This window comes from Neofelis nebulosa, chromosome 9 (genome assembly GCF_028018385.1).
Source record: "Neofelis nebulosa isolate mNeoNeb1 chromosome 9, mNeoNeb1.pri, whole genome shotgun sequence".
Lineage (NCBI taxonomy): Eukaryota > Metazoa > Chordata > Mammalia > Carnivora > Felidae > Neofelis > Neofelis nebulosa.
In genome coordinates, this window is record NC_080790.1 from 22,186,741 (window position 1) to 22,213,286 (window position 26,546).

Below are 26,546 nucleotides of genomic sequence, written 5' to 3' on the forward strand. Positions count from 1 at the left end.
GTCCAAACCCCACCTACAGCCTCCTGGGGCGGGGTCTCAGAGGAGGGAGGCACGTCATGTGACTCACTCCAGCCGCAGCCCCCTCGGAAGCTGCCAGGCGGAAGTAGACGTTCAGATCTGGACTCGGCGGCGCCGACTCCACATCCGGGAGAGGAGAGGAGAGCGGAAGTGGCGTTGGTCTGGCCGGAGCCCTTGGGTGGATTTGTTAGGCGTGGAGAGGGAGTGATGTCTTCCAGGCTCGGTGCAGTACCCGCCGTGAGTTTCTCGGTTTGACCGTTATGTTTTAGGGGTAGCGCTGTCGAGCCCGCAACACGCGGTCCCTCGCTTTTGTGCCATGCTCAGAGTTGGTTTTATCAGAGCCCATCGTAGGCCCCACCCTTCTAGGTCAGATCTACCTGTCTCCCTTTTTCCCCCCAGTTACCGCTGACTGTTCCCATCTCCTTGGACTCAGTTCTTCGCTAGATTGCCATTAGTTTCTATTTCTTTTATATCCCCAGTACCTCCCATATCCGTTGTCCTCTCTTTTCGCCTCCCTTTTAGAGCCTCTATCTGGGACGGGGCTTTGAGAATGTGGGAGATGAAGGCTATGGTGTTGTCACCTGCCTTGGCTGGGTAGGAAGACAGGACGACAAGCTTTTCCAAAAAAGTCTTGCTTTCTTTCGTTGGAGGTAGTTGCCCCGGGAGAGCTTCATTTCTTCTGGGCACAGGGGGATTCGTCTTTTTGTGGTCAAGGTTCAGCGGTCCCTAGCATTCACTCATGTGCTTGCGATTTGCTAGACTCCGGAACCCACATCCTTTAAGCACCAGAGGAGCACGAAGATCGTGGGAGCTAAGAAGTAAGTGAGGTTATCTGGGGTCCATTTATAATTGTGTCGCCAGCGCTGTCCAGTGGAACTTTTGTGATGATGAAAATGTTCTGTATTCCCGCTGTAAAGGACCGTAGCCACGTATGGCTTTTGAGCACTTGAAATGTGGCCAGTGTGATTGAGGAACTGAATTTTAAACTGTATTTGATTTTAACTTAAATTTAAATAGCCACCTATAGTTAGTGCCTACCTTGATTGGACAGTGCGGGTCTAAACCTAATGTAGGGGAGAAGAACCTAGCTTGCAAAGAAAAGCACGAATTATATTAAAAATGGAAGGTATGACCTAGTGTAGCCTCGCATATCCTCAGACATCAAGTATGTACTCATGAATACATTGATGAACATGGGAAGGATTGATAAAAATGCCTGTAAGAAATCCTTTTCTTTTCAGACTGCTTGGCTTTGAGACTGGTTTATTACTTTGTAGACCGAATGTGCTAACCTTTTTCATATTTGTTACTACAAAATAGATTCTTATTAACTAGATATTCACTGAAGAGGTTAATTCATTCAGATAACATTTACTAAATATCTGGTATGTGCCAGCTCTGTAGTAGGTTAGATATACAGGCAAGAAAAACACAGAACTAATAATCTAAAAGGGAAGATAGGCAAATACATCAACATGATACAGTGTAATTAAATATTTTTAAACAGGAATTTAATATAGCATTTAGGGAGGGGGAGTGATAGTTCAGAAGGGAAGAGTTGCCAGAGCAAATCACTTCTAAACAGACTTGAAAGTCAAGAAATAATGCAGTTAGCCATAAGGAAAAGGTATTTTTCATAGAGAACAGAATGTGAACAGGTGAAAAGCATTTAATGGAATAACAAGTGGGTAATTGCTAAGAGATATAAAGAATAATAGGCCCTCATCTATTAATCTGAATCAGAATCATTGGAGTTAGGGTATAGGAATCCTTATTTTTAACTGACTTTGTAGGAGAAAGTTTGAGAACCATTGGGGAGAAGTGAGACTAGAAGAGACTACAGGATGAAACCCTGGAGAATGTCAGCATTTAAGGATTGGGTAGAATGAAGGGAGGCTGCAAAAGAAACTGAGATGAACCAAAATAATTTTCTAATGAAATCTAAGTAGTTGCACCTAGAGAATGAACTACAGTCTTGTAAAAATTTTTGGTAGATCAGAGAGGAGTCAAAAATAAGTTAAACTTTTCTTCCTTGTGATTAGAAGCTGAGACTGAAAAGTAATGCCACAGACAACAAATTATAAAGTCACTACAATTATGATCATACTGTTTGAACTTTTTCTTGCCAGAGTTATGGTAAGGGAAGTTTTAGATTAATTGGAGTTTTTGCAAGTAACCAAATACCCTCATTGGACAAGTATTGTAAAATACTTGATAATTGGTTTTGGTGAGTCCTCTGAAAATAAAAGAGGCCTAGAGGGAGGGGTTCTCTAACCACATTGACTTAATTCCCAAGATGCTAATCATGCTGATCATGTGCTTGTACTTATTCGTGAGACGGGATATGCGTCTATCTGAGTCCTACACTGACCATAAAGAAATTCCTATGAGGACAGTTTACTAAGAAGAGTCACATGGGACTTGACTCTTAATGGCTTGTTGATGCTTTCAAGTCTTCCTGGTAGAGATTGGTCCCATTGTTTTGGAGGGTGGGTTTTGGCGCAGAGGACTGCCAATTCTTATTAAAAAAAAATTTTTTTAAATTCTTTTATTGAGGTATCATTGAAGTACGAGATACCATACATTTATATATTACATACCCACAGTTTACATATTTAAAGTAGACAGTATGATCAACGTTGACATTTGTAAATAACCATAACACTGTCAGCACAATCAAGATAACATTTCCATTTCTCCCAGAAGTTTTTGTGTAATCCGTTCCTTCCTCTGCTCCTGTTCCGGACACCACCGACCTTTTTCTGTCACCGTACAGTGGTTTGCATGTATAAATGCAAAGCATATAGTATATTTTTTATATAAATGAAATTTTATATAAGGTATTTTGTATAAATGAAATCATATAGTATGTTTTCTTTTTGCATTATTTCTTTCACTCAATATAATAATTTTTGACTGAAATTAGTTTTTATTGCTGAATAGAATTCCATTGTGGATATACCATGATTTGTTTAGCTATCTACCTTGATGGACATTTGGCTAATTTTATTTTGGGGGTATTAAAGCTGCTGTGAACATCCACATACAAGTCTCTGTGTGGAAAAATGTTTTTTCTCTCTTGATCAATGCCTACGATGGTATTTATTTACTAAGATATACCATTTTAGATTGGTTGGGCTATATGTCAGGATTATGTTTACCTTTTTAAGAAATTACCTGTTTTCCAAATTGGTGGTATTATTTTATATACCAGCAGTATATGGGAATAAGCCTTAAATTTTGGCCAATTTTATGGGTGTAGAGTGGTGTTTCATTGTGATTTTGATTTGCATTTTCCTGATGAATAATGATGTAGAACATCTGTTCATGTGCTTATTAGCCATTCATGTATCTTCTGCAAAGTGCCTGTTCGTATCTTTTGCCCATTTAAAAAGTTGAGTTGTTTGTCTTACTATGGAATTGTAGTATTTTTTAAAATTCCAGGGGCGCCTGGGTGGCGCAGTCGGTTAAGCGTCCGACTTCAGCCAGGTCACGATCTCGCGGTCTGTGAGTTCGAGCCCCGCGTCGGGCTCTGGGCCGATGGCTCGGAGCCTGGAGCCTGTTTCCGATTCTGTGTCTCCCTCTCTCTCTGCCCCTCCCCCGTTCATGCTATGTCTCTCTCTGTCCCAAAAATAAATAAAAAACGTTGGAAAAAAAAAAAATAAAAAAAATAAAATTCTGTTCTGAGTACAGTTCCTTTATCTGATAGATGTATCTTGGATATTTCCTTCCAGTCTCTGGTTTGCATTTCATTTTTTAATTGTGTCTTTTGAAGACCAAAAATTATAAATTTATCATTAAAAATGATTAAAATGTTATTATTTTTTCCCTTATCCTTCCTGCCTTTTGTATTCTATTGAGGAAACTTTGCCATCCCTAATTGCAAAGATTTTCTCCTTTGTTTTTTCTAGAAGTTTTCTAGGTTTTACATTTAGGTCTGTGATACATTTAGAGTTAATTTTTTGTGCATGGTGTGTCATAAAAATCAATGTTAATTTCTTTTTATTATTTATCCTGTTGTTAAGACTTCCCTTTCCCTATTCAATTACATTGGCACCTTTGTCAGAAATTATTTGAATATATATATGTGTGGGTCTGTTTCTGGACTCCTTATTCTGTTCCACTGATGTATGTATCTATCTTTTTGCCAATACTAAACTGTCTTGTAGGATTAGAGTAAATCTTGAAATCAGATAGGATAAGTCATCTAACTTTACTATTGTTTTTAAAAAATTTTTTTAGCTATTCTAGGTTCTTTGTCTTTTTATATAAATTCTAGAGTCAGTTTCTCAATTTCTATAAAAAGAAGCATGCTAAAGTATTGATTGGTATTATATGGAATCAGTAGACCAATTGGGGAGAATTGCCATTTTAACAATACTGAGATTTCTGATTTATGAACATGGTATATTTTTCCGTTTATTTAGATCTTTAACTTCTCTCACCAACATGATGTAGTTTTCATTATAAAATCTTGGTTATCTCTTGTTAGATTTGTTCTTAGGTATTTTATGTGTTTTTCATGTTATTATAAATGATACTATTTTTATAAGTTCATTTCTAGTTTGTTGTTGCTGGTATCTAAGAATACGATTGATTTTATGTGTTAACCTTGTGTCCTGCCACTTGCTTAATTCATTTTTAGTTCTAGTAGTTTTTCTATTTTTTGAGATTTTCTTTGTAAACAAACATATAATCTGCAAAAAGGGGCAGTTTTCTTTTCTCCTTTTTTGATCTTTATGCCTCCTCCTCCCCTTTAAAAAGGTTAAAAGGGTGCCTAGGTGTCTCAGTCGATTAAGTGTCCAGCTGGTGATTTCTGCTCACATCATGATCTCAGAGGTTCCAGATATTGAGCCCTGAGTTGGGCTCTGTGCTGATAGCAAGGAGCCTGCCTGGGATCCTCTCTGTCACTCTCTCTCTGCTCCCCCCCCCCCCCCCCCCAATAAACAAATAAACTTAAAAAATAAAAAAATATATATATAAAAGAAAAAACCTTATTGCAGTGGTATTCAACAGTGGAATCAACCATTCTGGGTCTAGGGGTTTCTTTTTGGGAAATTCTAATGATAAATTAAATTTCTTTAATAGATCTAGAGCTTTTTAGAGTTCCAGTTTCATGTTATGTCAGGCTCGATGCAGGGCTCAACTTCACAAACCGAGATCATGACCTGAGCCAAAATCAAGAGTTGGGTGCTTAACTGACTGAGCGACCCAGGTGCCCCAACAATCTGACTTTAATTGGAGTGTTGAGACCATAAACATTTATTTATTTATTTATCCATCTATTTACTTATTTTTAAAGTTTATTTATTTATTTATTTGAGCAATCCCTACACCCAATGGTTAGAACTCATGACCCGAAAATCAAGAGTTGTATGCTCTTCTGACTGAGCCAGCCAGGTGTCCTGACCATAAACATTTAAATTAATTATTGATATGGTTAGATTTAGGTTTGTTATTTTATTATTTGTTCTCTGTATTTTATTTTTTTGTTCCTTTATACGTTATTTTGTTTTTAATTTTTTTTTTTTAGTCTTTATTTATTTTTGAGAGAGAGAGAGACAGAGGGCAAGCAGGAGAGGAACAGAGAGAGAAGGAGACACAGAATCTGAAGCAGGCTCCAGGCTCTGAGCTGTCAGCACAGAGCCCGATGCGGGGCTTGAACTCACAAACTGTGAGATCATGACCTGAACCGAAGTCAGACGCTTAACCGACTGAGCCACCCAGGCACCCCTGTACCTTATTTTGGATTATTTAAATATTTACTGTCTGATTTTAGTTTATATATTTAATTTTTGCTGTTTTCTTTCTTTTTTCTCTTTCTTTCTCTTGTGTGTAGTACTTGCTTTAGGATTTGCAGTATACATACCTATCATTACATAGGCTACTTAGAGTTTGCGTACTACCACCTTGCTTAAATGTAAAGGCCTTACAACCATGTAGATTTCTTAACCCGGTCTGCTGACCATTAAGTTATAGCTGTCATATGTATTACATCTACCTATGTTGAAAACCTTGCCAGATAATGTTAAAGTTTTGTTTTAAAGAGGGTTTTGGGTTTGTTTTTTTTTTTTTTTAAATATGTTTACCCATTTCTTTTGTTCTTTCTTCATTCTTAAAAACCTAGATTTCTGGTATCATTTTCCTTCAGATAGAATAATCTCCTTTAGCATTTCTCATAGAGCAGGTCTGCTGACAACAAATTTTCTTTTCTTTTTTTTTTTTCATCTGAAGATGTATGCCTAAAGGATATTTACATGGAATATAGAATTTCAGATTGAGAAATTTTTTCTCTCAAGATTTTGTTTTTTTTATTTTTATTTTTTTTTAAAGATTTTTTTTTTTAATGTTTATTTATTTTTGAGACAGAGAGAGACAGAGCATGAACGGGGGAGGGTCAGAGAGAGGGAGACACAGAATCTGAAACAGGCTCCAGGCTCTGAGCTGTCAGCACAGAGCCCAACGCGGGGCTCAAACTCACGGACCGTGAGATCATGACCTGAGCCGAGGTCGGCCGCTTAACCACTGAGCCACCCAGGCGCCCCATATTTTTTATTTAAAAAATTTTTTTTTAACATTTATTTATTTTTGAGACAGAGAGAGACAGAGTATGAATGGGGGAGGGTCAGAGAGAGAGGGAGACACAGAATCTGAAACAGGCTCCAGGCTCTGAGCTGTCAGCACAGAGCCCGATGCGGGGCTCGAACTCATGGACCGCGAGATCATGACCTGAGCCGAAGTCAGACACTTAACCGACTGAGCCACACAGGGGCCCCAAGATTTTAAAGATGTTACACTGTTTTCTGTTTTCTTCGGTTTCTTTTTTTTTTTTAAGTTTTAAAAAAAATTTCTTTAATGTTTATTTATTTTTGGGAGAGAGAGAGCACACTAGCAGGGGAGAGGCAGAGGGAGTGGGGGACAGAGTATCAGAAGCAGGCTTTGTGCTGACAAGCAGAGAGCCTGATGCAGGGCTTGAACTCACAAACCATGAGATCATGACCTGAGCTGAAGTTGAACACTTAACCAACTGAGCCACTCAGGCATGCCTGTTCTCTTTGGTTTCTATTCAAAGTTTTGTGGTCATTTAAATCATTGATGTATATATACACACACACATACATATGTATACATATGTACATATGCATATACAGAAATATAATGTTATTTTTTTAACTGCTTTCTAGATTTTTTTTAACATTTGGTTTTGAAATTTTTCATTAAGATGTATCTGGGTGTATTTTGCTTTGAGTTTATTTTTTTGAGTGTTTGTTGAGCTCCTAGGATCTGTAAATTAATGTCTCATTAATTTTGGGTGACTTTCCACCATTATTTTTTTCAAATGTATTTTCATGCCACAGACTTTTTTCCTTTCCTTTTGGGATTATGGCTACACTTAAGTTAGACATTTTGATGTTGACCCACAGGTTGTTGGGGCTCTGCTGAGTGTTTTTCAGTCTGTTTTCTCTTTGTTCTTCAGATCGGTTAATTTCTATTGATCTGTCTTCAAGTTCACAGGCTCTTTCCTTTTTCATCTCCATTCTGTTATTGAGCCCATTCTGTTTGTATTTCAAATATTGTATTTTTAGTTCTAAAATTTCAGTTCTTTTTTTTTTTTTTTTTTTTGGTTTCTGTTTTCTGCTGATAATTCCTATCTTTTCCTTCACTTCAAGTGTATTTTCCTTTATTTCATGAAACATAGTTATAATAGCATCTTTAAATCTTTGGTAGTTCTAACTTCTGGATCATCTTGGGGTGACATTTGTTTGTTATCTGTTCCTTTCAGAATTACTCACATTTTACTGGTTCTTTGTGTATTGCATAATTTTGGAATTTATTCCTAATATTGTGAATGTTATTTGTATAGACTTTGTGTGCTTTTAGAATCTTCTGGGAGATCATTGCTGTTTTGTTTTATTTAAAAAAAATTTTTTAATGTTTATTTTTGAGAGAGAGAATACTAGCAGGGGAGGGGCAAAGAGAAAAGGAGACAGAATCCAAAGCAGGCTCCAGGCTCTGAGCTATCAGCACAGAACCCGATGCAGGGCTCGAACTTATGAACTGTGAGATCATGACCTGAGCTGAAGTCAGACACCCGACTGAGTCACCCAGGTGCCCCATCATTGCTGTTTTTATTTTAGCAAGTAACCTGTTTACTGTTCAGACCATAAGTTCTGTCTTGTCTTCTGAGGGTATTGGTTCAATCTTAGTTCCATTATTAAAAAAAAAATTTTTTTTTAATGTTTAATTTTGAGGGAGGGGAGGGGCAGAGAGGGAGGGGAGGGGCAGAGAGAGAGGGAGACACAAGAATCTGAAGCAGGCTCTAGGCTCTGAGCTGTCGGCACAGAGCCTGATGCAGGGCTCAAACTTAAGAACCGTGAAATCATGACCTAAGCTGAAGTTGGACGCTCAACCGAGCCACCCAGGTGCCCCTTAGTTCCACTCTTCTAAGTCTTTGCTATGATAGTTGAAGTCTGTTTTGAATAGTTTAGTGGTTTGTTGGAGACTTTTTCAGGTGTTTCAAGTCTTGTTTCATTTCTCCAAGCTTTTGCTACATTGGATTGGGTCTGTCTCTCACTCAGGGGTTAGTCCGAGGCTTGTGCAATTTGTTAAAATCTTATTTCACCTTTTGAAGCTTTTGCTAAACTGGCTTGGGTATGCTCCACACATACATGGCTCAGATTAAGCTGTGATTTGTATGAATTCGGACAGAATTATGCGATTACCTTCTTTGCATGTCTCTTCTTCATAGCTCTCTCACACCTTCTGGTCTATAGAGACCCCTTTTCCTGGTTTCTCTGGTCAGAAAGATAGAGTTTTTGTTGGAATGTAGGCTGCCCATGCTACTCTACAAATGGGCCCACCCTTATTGCAGAGCCACATGTGAGGGAAAACAAAAAAAAAGAGCGGGGGGTGGGGGGGAACACATCCCATGGGAGTCACTTCTCCCAGTTTTGACTTCTCTCCACAATCCACCTGCTTTGTTTTCTTTTCAGAATCTAGGAGTTTTAGTTGTAATAAGCAGGAGGGATGGGCTGTAGAGGGCTTATGCACCATGGCTGAATCAAGACTTCGCTGTATTAAATTTGTAATTTTGGATCTCATGTGCAGAGAAGTGAAAATCATTCTTCCCTGCTCAGAGTATACTGACATCATCAGTCCCTATTATTTTTTGTTTTACCTGTTTCCATTTCCATCTCCTTCCAGAGACAACCATGTTAGCAAGTGTGACATTTGTCCTTAAATATTTATGAATCTTTGTAAAATAGCTAGTGCTGTTTACACGTTTATTTGTTTTTAATTTACCAAATTGACATTAGTCTTGTTCTGTTTCTTCTGTCATTCAACATTATGCTTTTTGGTTATGTTCATGTCTCTATGTGTAGAAATGGTTTATTGCTTCTAACAACTACATAGTATTCCATAGTAGACATTTATCACATTTTACTTACATATTTCTTAAGAATGGTCACCTAGGGGCACCTGGGTGGTTTAGTAGGTTAAGCGGCCAACTCTTGATTTCGGCTGAGGTCATGATCTCACAGTTCACGAGATTGAGCCCCACATCGGTCTCTGTGCTGACGGCGCGCCTGCTTGGGATTCTTTCTCTCCCGCTCTCTCTCAGGACCGCTTTTGTGCCTATGTGCACACTCTCTCTTTCGAAATAAATAAGTAAACATTTAAAGTATTATATTGAATCTGCCAATTTACGTCTATTACAAAACCTTAGTTCAAGTCCTTATCATCTCTTATCTATTCTATTACAATAAACTGCTACCTCTTCTCCCTTTATTCACTTTTCCTCCATGGGTCATCTAATGTATAGCATCCAGAGTGATCTTTCTGAACCATAAACCTAACGCATGCCTCACACAGATCTTTAGCTGGAGAAGGATGTCTCAGAGGTTCTTGGACCACACTTTTGAGAACTGCTGCTCCTCTGTGCATTCTGAGCCTCCTAGAAGATAACTTTGTAATTACTCAGTCATGTTTGTTAACTACATAGTGACTGGTCTTAAATTTGGGAATTTGGATCCAGCTGTGTATCAGACTTGTCTGGCCAGCTTACCTCAGACAAGACAGCAGCCTTCCTTTAACTGTGGGAACTAAGAATCATATTGCCTAAATAAGACAGGACAGCCCTGACACCAGGTTTAGGGAGGAGGCTAAGGGAGAGGGAAGATGGAGCAGACTAGAGCCCTACAAACTGTTTTTTTCCTTCTTTATTCTCAGGGGTACTATTTATTTACTGTCCCTCTCTCAGAGAAATAGAGGTGCCTGGTTACAGATCCATGGGATCTTCTGAAGGGTCGTAGAACAACCTATTACTTTGACTACTTTCTTTTCTTGGATCAATCTAGGAAAGAATGCCTACTTGGACTGCACAGTGAGCACTAATGTGTACTGCTTTCTCTTATCACAATAAAGTATAATAATAATTTTATATGTTGCCTTTGGTCAACCATTGTAATTGTTAGATTACAACCTAATCCTGTTTTTATTATCAGGCTTCTTAGGTTTTGCATCGGTTACCAACTTCTTATGATATAAAATAATTAATAGGAACTTTACTCTTGTGGTATATATATTTGTGTCATATTAATAGCAGGACCCAGTGCTCCATAAAGGATAATAGTTTCCAGTACACTATTCCTCACGATGACTCCTTAAGCGGCTCGTCGTCTGCTTCTTCATGTGAGCCAGTGAGTGATTTTCCAGCATCCTTCCGAAAGTCTACCTACTGGATGAAGATGAGAAGGGTCAAGGCAGCTGCTGCTTCGCGTGTTGAAGGTACCAGTATCTCTGCTTTATTTCAAAGACAGAGCATTCTCTAGGTAGCTGTTGTAAATGGTTCTTAAAGTATTAAGCATCACATATGTTTCTCACATCTGTGTTAGGCTGTCACACACTGTTAAGCTTTGTGAACTGTCCTTTTATTTTATTTTTTTAGTTATTTATTTTCTTTTTTAATTTACATCCAAATTAGTTAGTATATAGTGCAACACTGATTTCAGGAGTAGATTCCTTACTGCCCCTTATCCATTTAGCCCATCCCCCCTCCCACTACCCCTCCAGTAACCCTCAGTTTGTTCTCCATATTTATGAGTCTCTTCTGTTTTGTCCCCCTCCCTGTTTGTATATTATTTTTGTTTCCCTTCCCTTATGTTCATCTGTTTTGTCTCTTAAAGTCCTCATATGAGTGAAGTCATATGATTTTTGTCTTTCTTTGACTAATTTCACTTAGCATAACACCCTCCAGTTCCATCCACGTAGTTGCAAATGGCAAGATTTCATTCTTTTTGATTGCCGAGTAAAACTCCATTGTATATATATACCACCTCTTCTTTATCCATTCATCCATCGATGGACATTTGGGCTCTTTCCATACTTTGGCTATTGTCGATAGTGCTGCTATAAACATGGGGGTGCATGTGTCCCTTCGAAACAGCACACCTGTATCCCGTGGATAAATGCCTAGTAGTGCAGTTGCTGGGTTGTAGGGTAGTTCTATTTTTAGTGTTTTGAGGAACCTCCATACTGTTTTCCAGAGTGGCTGCACCAGCTTGCATTCCCAACTGTCCTTTTATTTTAGAGTGAAATTCTTACTCCTCTAGGTTATACGGGTATCAGCCTTTCCTCTTCAAATGATTTGAACTTCTTTCCCATTATACCAGTTTCATCCTCTGTTGACATTTAGAGGCCTTTATTATTCATGGGGAACAATTGATCAGTTGGGATGGAGAACAGTAAAAGAATGAAATGGGGAGGTCGAATGAGTTAGTGAAGTTTTACCAACTTCCCTAAAACTGTCACAGACACTTCTGTGGGGCTTGTGTTTGCTGATGATTTCTCCTGTGATGACCTTGTGAGTGGTTTTTTTTTTTTTTTTTTTTTTTTTTGGTGAGTGATGTTTTGAAGGCTGGCCAGTATGTTCACTTGTAAGCCATACTGAGGGTTTTGTTTGTTTGTTTTTGTGTGGTATTTCAGGGTCAGGTGGAGTATCAACCAAAGGAAAAAGGAAACCCAGGCAGGAAGAAGATGAAGACTATCGAGAATTTCCTCAGAAGAAGCATAAGCTTTATGGTGAGGGAGTAACTTTGCTAATTCTTTTCCCTTGGGTATCTTGGCTTTATTCTTCAGGGGTAAAAGGGAGAGAGACCTGAGGTTTTGTCCCTTGGAGCACTGCTGAACCCTTTGATTTTTTGGTGAGGAATGGCTTTCATCCTACCTGACTTTTTTTATTTTTTCCTGTCATAACTTTTTTTTTTTCACATTTACTTTTTTTTTTTTTTTTTTTAAATTTTTTTTTTTTTCAACGTTTTTTATTTATTTTTGGGACAGAGAGAGACAGAGCATGAACGGGGGAGGGGCAGAGAGAGAGGGAGACACAGAATCGGAAACAGGCTCCAGGCTCCGAGCCGAGCCATCAGCCCAGAGCCTGACGCGGGGCTCGAACTCACGGACCGCGAGATCGTGACCTGGCTGAAGTCGGATGCTTAACCGACTGCGCCACCCAGGCGCCCCATATTTACTCATTTTTGAGAGACAGAGAGAGACAGAGCACAAATGGGGGAGGGGCAGAGAGAGAAGGAGACACAGAATCCGAAGTAGGCTCCAGGCTCCGAGCTATCAGCACAGAGCCCAATGTGGGGCTCGAACCCACGAACTGCGAGATCATGACCTGAGCCGAAGTCGGACGCTTAACTGACTGAGCCACCCAGGCGCCTCTATTATTTTTATTTTATTTTTTTAAAATATGGAATGCTTATATGTGCTGCCGAAGCGAGCACTTTTTTTTTTAATTTTTTTTTTATTTATTCATTTTTGAGAGACAGAGAGAGACAGAGCACAAATGGGGGAGGGGCAGAGAGAGAGGGACCCTGTCATAACTTAAGGGAGACGGTTGGTTGAGGGAGTGGGACATAGGGTGTTGAGAAGAGATGGGAGGAAATTTTGATAGTAACAGATTGGATAGCAAAGGTGATATGTTGGGCTTCAAGTTTCTGTCTTGTGTCAGGGAGGAAGCAACGGCCTAAAACTCAACCTAATCCTAAATCCCAGGCTCGTCGTATTCGGAAGGAACCACCAGCTTACGCAGCAGGTATGTTTTCTGTTGGAAGCTTTGGGGTATCAAGGTCTCGCACTCTGTTTTTTGTTGTTGTTGTTGGTCAAGGAGTGATGTTACGAAGAGTTTCTTTAAGGAGGCAGTTATTAAGGGTATGGGTTTGGAGGCCAGTCAGACCCTCCTTTAAGTTTTGGCTCTTAACTCATTTTCTGGTCTGCCTTCATCTAGTTAACTTCTGCAGGCTTTAGTTACCTTGTCTCTAAATAGGGATAATGAAGGTAGTCAGAATTTTCATGGAGACTAAATGGGGATAAAAACATTTAAGAACATCTTCAGACACACAGGAAACAGGAAATTGGCTGTTATATATCTAAGTATCCCATTATTATATGCTGCTGTGAAAATGTTGCCCATTGTTGGTTATACCTCAGTAAAGCTAGAAAAAAAAATGTTGCCCAGTTCTTTAAGCTGCTGGGCTTTTGAATGGTTCTCAGATGGTTTTCGTCGTGGAGGACTGAGTAGGAGTATCAGCAACTCCTCATTGTCTGAAAAAAAATTACTTCTAGAAAGAGTCTTTTCCCCAGGAAGGAAAAAAAATGATACTTTTACTAAATTCCAGGAATACGTTTTCTGTTTCTAGAGAATTCTGCAAATTATGAAGTGTTTCTTTCTCTGCTTTGTAGGCAGTTTGGAGGAACAATGGTACCTAGAAATCGTGGATAAAGGCAGTGTCTCCTGTCCTACCTGCCAGGCGGTGGGGAGGAAGACCATAGAGGGCTTAAAGAAACACATGGAGACCTGCAAACAGGTTAGAGATTTTGTGGCGTTTCATAAGGGTTATGACCTTTTCCCATACCTCAGACAACTATCGCTGTGTCAGTGTGCTGATTACTGTGGAGAAGCAGCAGCATTGTGTTACAAGGAAAACAGAGGCTTTAGAGTCTGACAGACTTGGGTTTGAATCTTCATTTAGCCACTTACTGGTTGTGTCATTTAGCTTTTTATGTGTGGACCTTGTTTTTCTCATTTATCTTACAAATTATACAAATAATTTTATGTAGTCCCTGAAGGGATAAGAAAGAAATAATACATGCTGAGTGCCCACCCCGTTACTCAGCAAATGTTGGCGCTCAGTAAATGGTAATTCTTACTCCTTTAAAAATGAGTTACTTTTACTTCTTTACCCTTGAGGATGTGACACTGAGGTTGTGGGGTTTTGAGATTCTTTGGGTTTTGGAAATAAAGGAGACACAGACGAGAGCATCCGGGTAGGACTTTGTTACATTCTGTTTCTCTGTTGAACAACCTGACACTGAGCAGTATTTCTTCCTGTAGGAAATGTTTACTTGTCATCATTGTGGGAAACAACTTCGTTCACTGGCAGGGATGAAGTATCACGTGATGGCAAATCATAATAGCTTGGTAAGAGTATCTTCTGTCCTGTATGAGCCTGTGTGTGTTTGGATGTCTTTACTTAGATGAGTGCGGATAACCCAGTGGAGGTGTCTAAGGCTCTGGGGCTTTATAGGGGTGTGAGTAAGAATACCTTTTTGAAAGAAGAGTCATGCACATGAAACCTTTGCGGTGGGTATTTGTGTGTTTAGGTTAGCCCCAGAGGTTCGTCTCCTGGAAGATAGAGGCTCTGAGCTCTTATTTGCATTACATTTGCTTCCTTGTCTGTCTAGGAGAAGATGGAGAAAGCCAGGAGTCAGATAACTAAGCTTCATGGGCATCGGCTTAGGTGCTAGTCCAGTCCTTGATTCTCCTATGATACAATTTTTTTCTGTATCTGTCTTTTCCATGAATCATCTGCTTGTTTGCTTGTCTTGCTTTCTAGCCCATTTTGAAGGCTGGAGATGAAATAGACGAACCAAGTGAGAGAGAGCGGCTCCGAACAGTTTTAAAGAGACTGGGAAAGCTCAGGTGCATGCGTGAGGTAAGAGCCCAGGGACAGTGTCTCCTTCTGCCTGGAGTCTTGAATCAATGTCTTTCTGTTATTTTGTTCCATTTCTTCTCTCTTGTAGACCTGGTTCTGTGTCATCTTACAGCGTAAGAGTGGCTCCTGCTTTTCCAGCTGTTTTGAATTCATTAGTAGCTCTTTATTTTTTTTCTCATCTCCACAAACTTATTTCCCCCCTCTTTCCCTTTGTTCAAAGGAGTTTCTTTACCATCCTTTTTTAGTGTGATGAAAAGGATCTTAGTATTCTCACTGTGAGGAGCTTTGCCATTGCTGGGTGTATGATACTGGGGTGGAGTCGAGTCACAGACCAGAGAGGAAGCTCTGCCACAGGGGAGACACACAGATCCAGTTTATTGAATGCCAACTAAACTGATTGACTGTCACGGTTGGTGGTGGACAGGACAGGCGTTCAGCCAGGCACAAGGGCCAAGAAAAGGTTGTGCCAACGGGAAGTGTTGGAGAGGGTCTAGTGATACCAGAGGATCTATTTACGTGAGATGGTGGTTGAATGCTTTGTGGCTGTTGAGAAATTGAGAAATCATGTCAAAAGATGTAAGATTATAGTTCAGGCCTTTCTCCTGTGTTCAGAGTTGCTCTAGTAGCTTCACCAGCATCATGGGATATCTGTACCATGTCAGAAAATGTGGCAAAGGGGCTGCAGAGCTGGAGGAGATGACCCTGAAATGTCACCACTGTGGAAAGCCATATAAATCGAAGGCTGGACTTGCGTATCACCTGAGGTCAGAGCATGGGCCTGTGAGTACTGATTACTTTCCAGACCCTGTTTGGGGATCTGTTTTTTGGGGACTCCTTACTCCGACATCTTCCCATACATCCGCTGTTCCTTATTTGTATCCCCTTTTAATCTTTGAATGCTTTTGTTTTCCTTTCCTTATTTTTCCTTGGTTCTCTTATTTCTGCCTTTTGAACATAATTAGGTTAGAGAAATCAAAGTTCAGCGTGTAATCTGTGCAGAAGTAAACTCATTATTATACTTTTAAAGCTTAAGGCATTCCGATTTAGCTAGAAATTTTGTGGAAATTTCTGTCCGCCTGGTTCTTCCATTCCAATTTTTTTGTCTTGATTTTTTCCCCCTTGATTACATTTCTAGGCTTCCCCCACCTCATGTTTCTTTTTAGAATTCAGTTTCAAGGTATAATTTACATATGATAATTAATATTCACCCTTTTAATTTTTTAATTTTTTATTTTTTTTAATGGTTATTTTTTGAGAGCGAAGACAGTATGGGGGGGGTGGGCGGAGAGAGAGAGGGAGGCACAGAATCCGAAGCAGGCTCCAGACTCTGAGCTGTCAGCACAGAGCCTGATGCGGGGCTCAAACCGATGAACCGTGAGATCATGACTTGAGCCGAGGTTGGACGCTTAATCGCCTGAGCCACCTAGGCGCCCCAATATATTCACCCTTTTTAGCGTGCAGTTACGAGTTTTGACAAATACATAGTCATGTAGTCACCAGCACAATCAAGATATAGAACAATTTGACCACTGATTTATTTTCTGTCCCTATAAGTTTTGCTTTTTTCACAATGTCCTATAAATGGAGTCATACAATATGTAGCCTTCCTTTTGAGTCTGGCTTCTTTCACTTATCATAATACATTTGAGACTCATCCATGTGTTGCATGTATCATTAATTCATTTCTTTTTATTTCTGTCTAGGATTCCATTGTATGGATGTTTCACAGTTTCTTTATCCATTCATCAGTTGAAGAACATTTGGGTTGTTCCCATATTTTGGCAATTATGAATAAAGTTACTATAAACATTCACATAAAAGGCTTTTGTGTGAAAATAAATTTTAATTTCTCTTAGGTAAATACTTAGGAATGGGATAGCTAGGTCATATGATAAATGTATGTTTAACTTTATGAGAAACTGCCAAACTCTTTTTCAGAGTGGCTGTACCATTTTGCATTCTCACTAGTAAAATATGAGAATTCCAGTTGCTTTGTATCCTTGTTAGGATTTGCTATTGTTAATTTCATTTTTTTCTTAGTCCATTCTATTAGGTATGCAGTGGTATTTCACTGTAGTTTAAATTTGCATCTCCCTAGTGACTAATGACATTGACCATCTTTTCATTTGTTTATTGGCAATGTCAGTTGTTAGTGAAGTGTCTTCTTTTTTGAAGTGGCCATTGAAATCCTTTATTATTGGAGTTTTGTTGTCTTACTAGGAAGTTTTGAGAATATTCTGAGTTTTTTATATATTTTGGACAGAAGCCCTTCATCAGATACATGTTTTGCAAATATTTTCTCCCAGTCTATAGTTTGTCTTTTCATTTATTTACAGTGTTCTAAATTTTTTTATAAGTTTATTTATCTTGAGAGGGAGAGAGAGCACCCAAGCAAGGGAGGGGGAGAGGGAGAGAGAGAAGCCCAAGCAGGCTCTGCTTAGTGTGGAGCTTGATGTGGGGCTTGATCTCACAGCTGTGAGATCATGACCTGAGCTGATATCAAGAGTCAGATGCCCAACCGACTGAGACACCCAGGAACCCCTATAGTGTTTTTCAAAGAGCATAGTTCTTAAGTTCGATTTATCATTTTTTCCTTTTATGGGTAATGCTTTTTTTGTTGTTGTTTCTAATATCTCTTTGCCCAAACCAGTTTTCTTTTCTTTTCGTTTCTTTTTTTTTTTTTTTTTTAATGTTTTTATTTATTTTTGAGAGAGAGTGTGAGTGGCGGAGGGGCAGAGAGAGCGAGAGAGGGAGACACAGAATCTGAAACAAGCTCCAGGCTCTGAGCTGTCAGCACAGGGCCAGATACGGGGCTGGAACTCATGAACTGTGAGATCATGAACTGAGCCACCCAGGCACCCCCCAACCCAATTTTCTATTGCTGCTATAAAAAATCACAAGGGGGCCTGGGTGGCTCAGTCGGCTGAGTGTCTGACTTTGGCTCAGGTCATGATCTCACAGTTCTTGGGTTCCAGCGCTGCATCTGAGCTGTCAGCACAGAGCCTGGAGCCTGCTTCTGATTCTGTGTCTTCCTCTCTCTCTGCCCCTTCCCCACTCACACTCTTGTCTCTCTCTCAAAAAATAAGACATTTTAAAAAAATCACCACAGAATTAATGGCCTAAATAACACAACTGTATTGTTTCAGTGTATTAGGCCCGAAGTCCAGGGATAGCACAGCTCAGCTGGCTCCCCTGTGTAGGACCTCACCAGGCTGGCATCAAAGTGTCAGTAGGACTGTTCCTTTTTGGAGGCTCAAGGGGAGAATCTGTTTTGAGGCTCATTAAAATTAAGACTTGAGTTCCACGCAGTTAGTTGTAGGACCTCATTTCCTTGGTTGCTGTAGGCCGAGAGTTGTTCTCGGGTTCTGAAGGCCATCTATGTTCCCTGGCTTGTGGTCCCTTCCTCTTCAAGTCAGCAGCAGTATCGAGTCTCTCTCACACTCTGAATCTCTCCTGCCTTTTCTTCTGTCACACCTCTCTTACTTAAAGTCAACTGATTCTGGACTTTAATTAGATCTACAAAGTACCTTCACAGCAGCACATAGATTAGCGTTTAATTGAATAACTGATGACGGTAGCCTAGCCAGGGTGACACATCAAAAAACCATTACACCCAGGATTACAAAAATGTCCTCCCTTTGTTTCTTCTAGAAGTTTTATAGTTACATGGTTTACATTTCATTTTGAGTTAATTTTTATAGGTAGTACGAGGTAGGAATGGGTTGAGGTTCATGTCTTTGCACATGGCTATGTCTTGACCTTTACTTATTAAAATAGAACAGACTTTACCCTAAGAAATTTTTTATACCCGCAAAATATGCATGAAGGTGGTAGAGCTTTATGCTAGTGGTTAGCAAGCCAGTGAGGAGCTTTTGATACTTAGAGCAGGAAGGATAGCCCTTAATCATTGGCTTTGCTGGAAGCCACTTCTCAGGCCTGTGTTTTGCTATGTCTCATTCTTGCAGATCTCATTCTTTCCAGAGTCAGGACAGCCAGAGTGCTTAAAGGAGATGAGCCTGGAGCCAAAGAGTGGGGGTCGAGTTCAGAGGCGTTCTGCCAAGATAGCTGTGTACCACCTGCAGGAGCTGGCTTCTGCTGAACTGGCCAAGGAATGGCCTAAGAGGAAGGTGCTTCAGGATTTGGTGCCTGATGATCGGAAGGTAAAGTAGAAACTTGCGTTAATTTTGAACCATGTCTGATGTTGTGTTTAGTACACACGGAAAAGTAAATGCACTTGAGTACATGATAAATAGTATGTTGCTTCTTTTTTTTAAAAACTTAATTAATTAATTTTATTAAAAAAAATTTTTTTTTTCAACGTTTTTTATTTATTTTTGGGACAGAGAGAGACAGAGCATGAACGGGGGAGGTGCAGAGAGAGGGAGACACAGAATCGGAAACAGGCTCCAGGCTCCGAGCCATCAGCCCAGAGCCTGACGCGGGGCTCAAACTCACGGACTGCGAGATCATGACCTGGCTGAAGTCGGACGCTTAACCGACTGCGCCACCCAGGCGCCCCTAATTAATTTTATTTTTAAAAAAATATATGAAATTTATTGTCAGATTGGTTTCCATACAACACCCAGTGCATCCCAAAAGATGCCCTCTTCAGTACCCATCGCCCATCCCCTCCCTCCCACCCCCCATTAGCCCTCAGTTTGTTCTCATTTTTTTTTTTTTTTTAAATTTTTTTTTTTTTTTTCAACGTTTATTTATTTTTGGGACAGAGAGAGACAGAGCATGAACGGGGGAGGGACAGAGAGAGAGGGAGACACAGAATCGGAAACAGGCTCCAGGCTCCGAGCCATCAGCCCAGAGCCTGACGCGGGGCTCGAACTCACGGACCGCGAGATCGTGACCTGGCTGAAGTCGGACGCCCAACCGACTGCGCCACCCAGGCGCCCCTTGTTCTCATTTTTTAAGAGTCTCTTATGCTTTGGCTCTCTCCCACTCTAACCTCTCTTTTTTTTTTTCCTTCCCCTCCCCATGGGTTCCTGTTAAGTTTCTCAGGATCCACATAAGAGTGAAAACATATGGTATCTGTCTTTCTCTGTATGGCTTATTTCACTTAGCATCACACTCTCCAGTTCCGTCCACCTTGTTACAAAGGGCCATATTTCATTCTTTCTCATTGCCACGTAGTACTCCATTGTGTACATAAACTACAATTTCTTTATCAGTATGTTGCTTCTTAATCCTTAGAGATGGAGTATGTCTGATCCAGCTTCAGTGTTTGGATTCATATGGGTCCTAGAGAGACCGTCTGTTTCAGAAGTTCCTTAAGGAACCCTCTTAATTTTGAACTGCTTCTGGAGGGAATCCGAATTCCAGATTAGTCTTTTTTGTTAGTCTTTGTTTCCACTTTGTTAGTTTTTTGTTAGTCTTTTGTTAGTCTCTGTTTCCACTTTGTTAATTTGTATGTAGTAGTTTATATTTAGTTTAGATAAATGATTTCAGTTTGTTTTTCTAGCAACAGAACTCCTCTCCCCACCCACTTTTTTTTTTCCAAATGAAAATTATATAAAACACCAATATGTAGAATAACTTAAAATAGAGTCGCTGGGGTGCCTAGGTGGTTCAGCTGGGTAAGTGTCCAACTTCAGCCAAGGTCATGATCTTGCAGTTTGTGAGTTTGAGTCCCATGTTGGGCTATCTGCTGATAGCTCAGAGCTTGGAGCTGCTTCGGATTCTGTGTCTCATTCTCTCTCTGCCCCTCCCCTGCTCATGCTCTGTCTCTCTCTCTCTCTCTCTCTCTCTCAAAAATAAATATTAAAAAAAAAATTAAAAATGGAGTTTCTGTATGTAACTAGGGGTAGTGAGCCCAAAACTTTGCCTACTTGGCCTTCTCCTTGATACTTTTATCATTCCTTCCATGGCCCCAAGTGTACTTCTCAGGGTTATAGAATGTAGCTTAGAAGTCTTTGGTTTAAAATAGATCATAGACCAAAGGAACATATTTGGCCAAGAGGAGATAAGGAGTATATGACTATGGGGTAGTCATGGGAAGGGCTTGGGAGGATATACGAGTAAAGATTAAGGTTAGAGCTAAGGACCTATTACTCTCCATGGTATCAAGAAAGATAGTTTAGATTTGGCCTAGGGCTTTGACTCATGAGGGGAATGTCATATATTATAAGAAAATTTCAATTCGTGGAAGTGGATACCTTTTATTTGGTCTAAAAACCAGTCCTACTGGTGTCCAAGGAGTTGGATCCTGTTCTTGAGTATCAGAGCATCCTTTTTTGTTTCAGACTCATTGCTACTTTTTTACTGCCACAGGCTAAAGTATGTGGTTATCTAAATTCAGTTTAAATGTGAATTTTGTACAGTGGTATGTATCTTATGATATTGTAGTCCGTTTGCTTTCACTGTGTTGATCGGTGTAGGGAATTAGACATAAATATTTGTTAACTGATTGATAAGGTTTGCTAGTCTTATCTAGCAGATACTCTCCTAAAATCATCAGTTTTATAGTTTGACATTGTGTAGGTTAAAGGCATTATTATTTTGTTTTGTTTTAAACTAAAAATTTAATTGGAATAGATAATATATTCTTGTTCAGAAGTCAAAATGATAATAAACATTGAGATATCTCACTCTCACCCCATCCTTGTTCTAGCCTGTATCCATGGTAGCCATTCTTACTGGTTTCTTGTGTGTCCTTCTAGTGTTTTTTAATGCAAATACAAGCAACATGGTCTAGGAAAAACTCTTGTGTTTTCTTTTACTCACATACTACTACACACTTAACACTTCTGACACCAGATGTGTGGGTTTTTCCCACACAGACTAATTTTCTAACACCACTTGCGTGTCCTACAATTTAATTCAGTCCTGACACTATCTACCTGGAGTTAGTCTCAGGTCCACAAGTTAAGGGCTCAGTCTCACAGGACTGTTCCAATTTCAGGTGCCAGTCACAAGTCCCAGGTTGTCATCTGTACTTCTGACTGACTGGGCTAAAAATTGGGGTTCCCATGCTCCCCTCCTTGGTTTCGGTAATTTGCTAGCATGGCTCACAGAACTCAGGGCAACGTGTTTACTGGTTTGTTATAAAGGATATAATAAAATCTGCAGATGAACAACCAGATGAAGAAATACAGAGTGAGGTCTAGAAGAGTCCCCAGCATAGGAGCTCCTATCCCTGTGGAGTTGGAGGTGTATCACCCTCTTGGCACTTATATATACTCTCTGAACCCCATAATTTTGGGATTTTTATAGAGACTTCATCACATAGGCATGATTGATTAACTATTCCTAGCCCCTTTCCCTCTCTAGAGAATGGGGAATGTGTCTGAAAGTTCAAAGCTTCTAATCAAGGCTTGGTTTTGCCAGTGGCTAGCCCACTGAGGAACCCACAGAGTATTACCTCATCAAAACAAAAGATACTCCTATCACCCAGGAAATTCCAAGGGATTTATGAACTCTGTCCAAATACTGGTATTACTCAGAAAATTAGTAGGTGTTTTAGGAACTCTCTATCAGGAACCAGGTTCAGAGACTGAGTATTAGCAGGAGCTGAGGGCAGAGACCAATAAATATTTTTTCTTGTTTCACAAATATATATTCCTTTCTTTTAAATGTTTCCATTTATTTTGAGAGAGAGAGCACATAAGCAGGGCAAGGGCAGAGAGAGGGAGAGACAGAATCCAACACAGGGCTCGAACTCACAAACCGTGAGACCATGACCTGAGCTGAAATCAAGAGTCAGAAGCTTAACTGACTGAGCCACCAAGACACCCCTATATTCCTTTTTCAAGAATCTTTGTATTTGGAAATAATTTTAGACTTACCGAGTCATTGCAAAATTAGTACAGAGTTCCCATATGCTCTTTACCTGGCTTCCCCTGATGCCAACATCTTACATAACCAATAACATAGGATCCCATCAAGATCTCACATTTAATTCTCTTTACTGAGTCGTCTCGGTCTCCTCCCATCTGTTATCATCCTTCTGGCTTTATCGATCTTTTGTGCTCTTGACACTTTTGAAGAGAACAGGCTCGTTGTTTTGTAGAATATCCCTAATATGGATTTGTCTAGTGTTTGCTCAAGATTAGATTGAAAGTTATATGTTTTTGTCAAGATTACCACTGAAGCAGTGTTTGCCTTTCTCAATATACCATATTAGGAGGTATATGATGTTGATGTGTCTTTTTTTACCAGTGATAACTTTGATCACTTGATTAGGGTGTATTGTCCAGTTTTCTCCAAGGCAAAATTACAGTTTTCCTCTTTGTAATTAGTGAACATTTTGTTGGGATAGTGACACTGTGCAACTACCCTGTGTCTTATCATACCTCTGCCCACGTGCTGTAGCATCCGTCAGTGACTCTTGCCTGCAACAGTTATTATTATGGTTGTTTGCCTAATGATGGTTTGTGTTTCCATTACTTCTTCCATAAATTATTAATTGAAATTCTGTGAGAAAATACGTCCTTTTTTTCTCTTAATCTATTTATATCAGTATGGACTCATGGATATTTTATTGTAGGTGTATAATCCAGTGCTATTATTATTCATTTTTTGGCTCAACTTGTTCCAGATTTGGCCATCAAGAGCTCTTTGCAGTGGGCCCCTGTGCCTTTTTGACATGCTTCTATCATTTTTTTGAGTACTCTTTGACAACATAAGGTGCTGTAGAGTCATCTTGTGTATTCCCTTCCCCCGCCCTGGAATCAACCATTTCTCTAAAGAATGCTGGTTTCTTTTATTGGAGAATATACTTAAAAAACAAGATTTGAATGCTGGGTGTACTCATTCCTGCTGGGGTGTCATTGCTTCTGGGCCCTCTTGGTGGCTAGAACTAGGATATATATGTATGTCTACTCGTAGATGAAAACACACACTCTGTGTTCATTTTTATGTCTGTCTGTATACATATTTAAAGCCATGATACCTTCACTTCCAGTCCAACACCACAAGTTTCATTCTTGCCTTCCTTTGTGCTTATTTGTAACTCCTTTCTCTAACAGTAAGAAAACCTAGCTCTCACTGTTTGTAATATATTTACTTATTTGCTTAGTCCTAGTATAACATAAAGTAGTTTTACAATTATTAAGCCATACCCCTGTAAAAACAGGTTTATTAGCTATAGAAGAATATTTGTATATCGTTCTTTTCATCTTCAGCCTTACAGTATAAAGTCAAAGTACTGTTTTATTTTATTTTTTAACTTACCTGTTTATTTTGAGAGAGGGAGAGAGAGAGTGAGGGAGGGGCAGAGAGAGGGAGAAAGAGAATTCCAAGCAGGCTCCACACTAACATGAACTGTGAGATCACAACCTGAGCCAAAGTCAGATGCTCCACTGACTGAGCCACCCAGGCGTCCCTCAAAGTATTATTTTACGGTTATTTAGATTGGCTTTCTCCCTCGCTCCCTTCATTATGCTTCTCATTTGTAATCCTTAGGTTCATGTGTTACTTTTCTTTACATTTTGAGTTCCCCTACATCCTGTTTAATTGAAACTGGTCATTTCTCTTGGGGGGTATGTGAAACATTACCATAGTTCTAAAAGTCAGACCCCATACAAAAGGTCATCTTATAGAAGGGTCACTGCCCTCTTCCCAGCTTTCCCATTCTGAATACCCTTTTGTTTCCATCCTGTCCCCACCCTGCTCCCTGCAGAGACCACCACACTCAGTTTCTGCTTTATCCTTCCTGTATTTTTATGGGCTAGATGACCAGATACATGCATATTTTCTTAGATCTTTTTCTTTCTCACATACATACTCTTTTGTAATTTGCTTTATTTCACTTAAAAGTGTATCCTGGAAATCACTCCATATGTGTTCTTAGAGATTATCCTCATTTCTTTTTTTTATAGCTGCGTAAACATGATAGTTTATTATATGAATATAATAGTTTATGCAAATATTCTCTTATCACTATAAAAGGATTTTAGATGGACCTGTATACCCTAGCTGAAGAGAGGAGGTGCTTATAAATAAAGCCAGCTCTGCTCTGATTCCTCTTATAGATTTGGCAGAGTTCCTTTAGGCTGCCTTCCTTATTTCCCCTTACCTCTGGGTTTTGGTTCTGTTTTTCTGTCTCAGAAAGAGCATCAGCTTCTTTTCAGATACTTCCATTTTCCAAGCAGGAGGATTGTTTACTCACTGGAAATACAGCTATTACTTGTGGTGGACTTTGTAAGAACTGTCTCTATAGGTGCTAGCTGTCTCTCTTCTGGAAACTATAGTAGTTGTAAGAAGAGACTAACTTAGGGGCACCTGGCTGGCTCAATTGGTGGAGCATGTAACTCTTGATCTTGGGGTTGTGAGTTCGAGCCCCACGTCAGGCTCTAAATAAATAAATAAATAAATAAATCTAAAGAAAAGAGAGAGAGCGACTAACTTGGGTCAAGCATGTGAAGGCAAGTGTGAGGAATAATTTTGCTTGGGCAGTATAAGTAAAAATCATGTGTTCCATCCCCAAGTTCTCTCACATCTTTGTTTTAGGTTGAACCTTAATTTCTTTGAGTTTTTTTTAAATGTTTATTTTTGAGAGAGAAAATAGAGAGAGACAGAGCATGAGCAGGGGAGGGGCAGAGGGAGACAGAAGGGAGACAGAATACAAAGCAGGCTCCAGGCTCTGATGAGCTGTCAGCACAGAGCCTGATACGGGGCTCGAACTCACAAACCACGAGATCACGACCTGAGCCGAAGTCGGATGCTCAATTGACTGAGCCACCCAGGTGCCCCTGAATTTTTTAAATACCAAAAATTAACATGACACCTTTGAAGAAAAAGGAGAAATGCAGATAAGCAGGGAAAAATCATCAAAGCTACTCAAAATTCTACCACCCAGAGAGGACTACTGTTAACATTTTGATGTATAGCCTTCTAGCTTTTCCCCCATCTACATATATTTCTGTTGCATGTGTTGTATATATATGTGTATATATGTACCATATTTATGAGTATACCTATATTTTACAGTACATATTTGTATCTTTGTCTTTTTCGTAATGAGTATTTTAACTGTGTAAATGCTCTGTCACTAGCTTTTTAAAACTGTAGATGAAGTGCTATATCTGAAAGTCTCCTCTCCTGCCCTCTGTTAAAAATCAAAACTATTCTAAGATTAAAAAACAGACAGTTATACTTACCAGTTTCAGATAAATTTGTATTTAAAGGGTCTTACATACTACAGTATTTTTGGCACATGAAAATATGTTTGTCAGACTCCAGAATTACATAACCTAAAGAGTTGGGTATGAACCTTTTGGGATATTTTGGTTGGAAGTTGGATTCCTCCAATAAAATATTTCTTGTCTTGTAGTTAAAATATACTCGCCCTGGGCTTCCTACCTTCAGCCAGGAAGTACTACACAAATGGAAGTCAGATATCAAGAAATATCATCGCATTCAGTGCCCTAACCAGGTGGTTCTTTCTCATTCATTTTTTCAGTAAATGTTTATCAAGGTTATCAAACTTCTGTCTCAGTTACTGATTCCTTCATGACAAAGTTATCTGAACCTTAGTGGCTTAAAACATTAGTTATTTTATTTGTTCAGAATTCTGTGAAT

The 26,546-nt window shown here is 39.5% G+C and overlaps 1 protein-coding gene across 3 annotated transcripts in view; it reads left to right on the forward strand.

Moving 5' to 3' along the window:
* Positions 1–98: 98 nt before the first annotated feature.
* Positions 99–26,546, forward strand: part of ZNF512 (zinc finger protein 512) — a 34,770-nt gene continuing 8,322 nt past the window's right edge. The window contains exons 1-11 of one of the 3 annotated variants that reach the window (XM_058682882.1): positions 99–255; positions 778–836; positions 10,622–10,806; positions 12,004–12,099; positions 13,034–13,117; positions 13,765–13,889; positions 14,417–14,503; positions 14,919–15,017; positions 15,630–15,797; positions 18,983–19,177; positions 26,299–26,400. In XM_058682882.1, the coding sequence (XP_058538865.1) occupies positions 226–255; positions 778–836; positions 10,622–10,806; positions 12,004–12,099; positions 13,034–13,117; positions 13,765–13,889; positions 14,417–14,503; positions 14,919–15,017; positions 15,630–15,797; positions 18,983–19,177; positions 26,299–26,400 (1,230 nt within the window). In that variant the 5' untranslated portion in view covers positions 99–225. The remainder of the gene's footprint in view (positions 256–777; positions 837–10,621; positions 10,807–12,003; positions 12,100–13,033; positions 13,118–13,764; positions 13,890–14,416; positions 14,504–14,918; positions 15,018–15,629; positions 15,798–18,982; positions 19,178–26,298; positions 26,401–26,546) is intronic. The other 2 variants (XM_058682883.1, XM_058682884.1) reach the window with 2 other exon arrangements.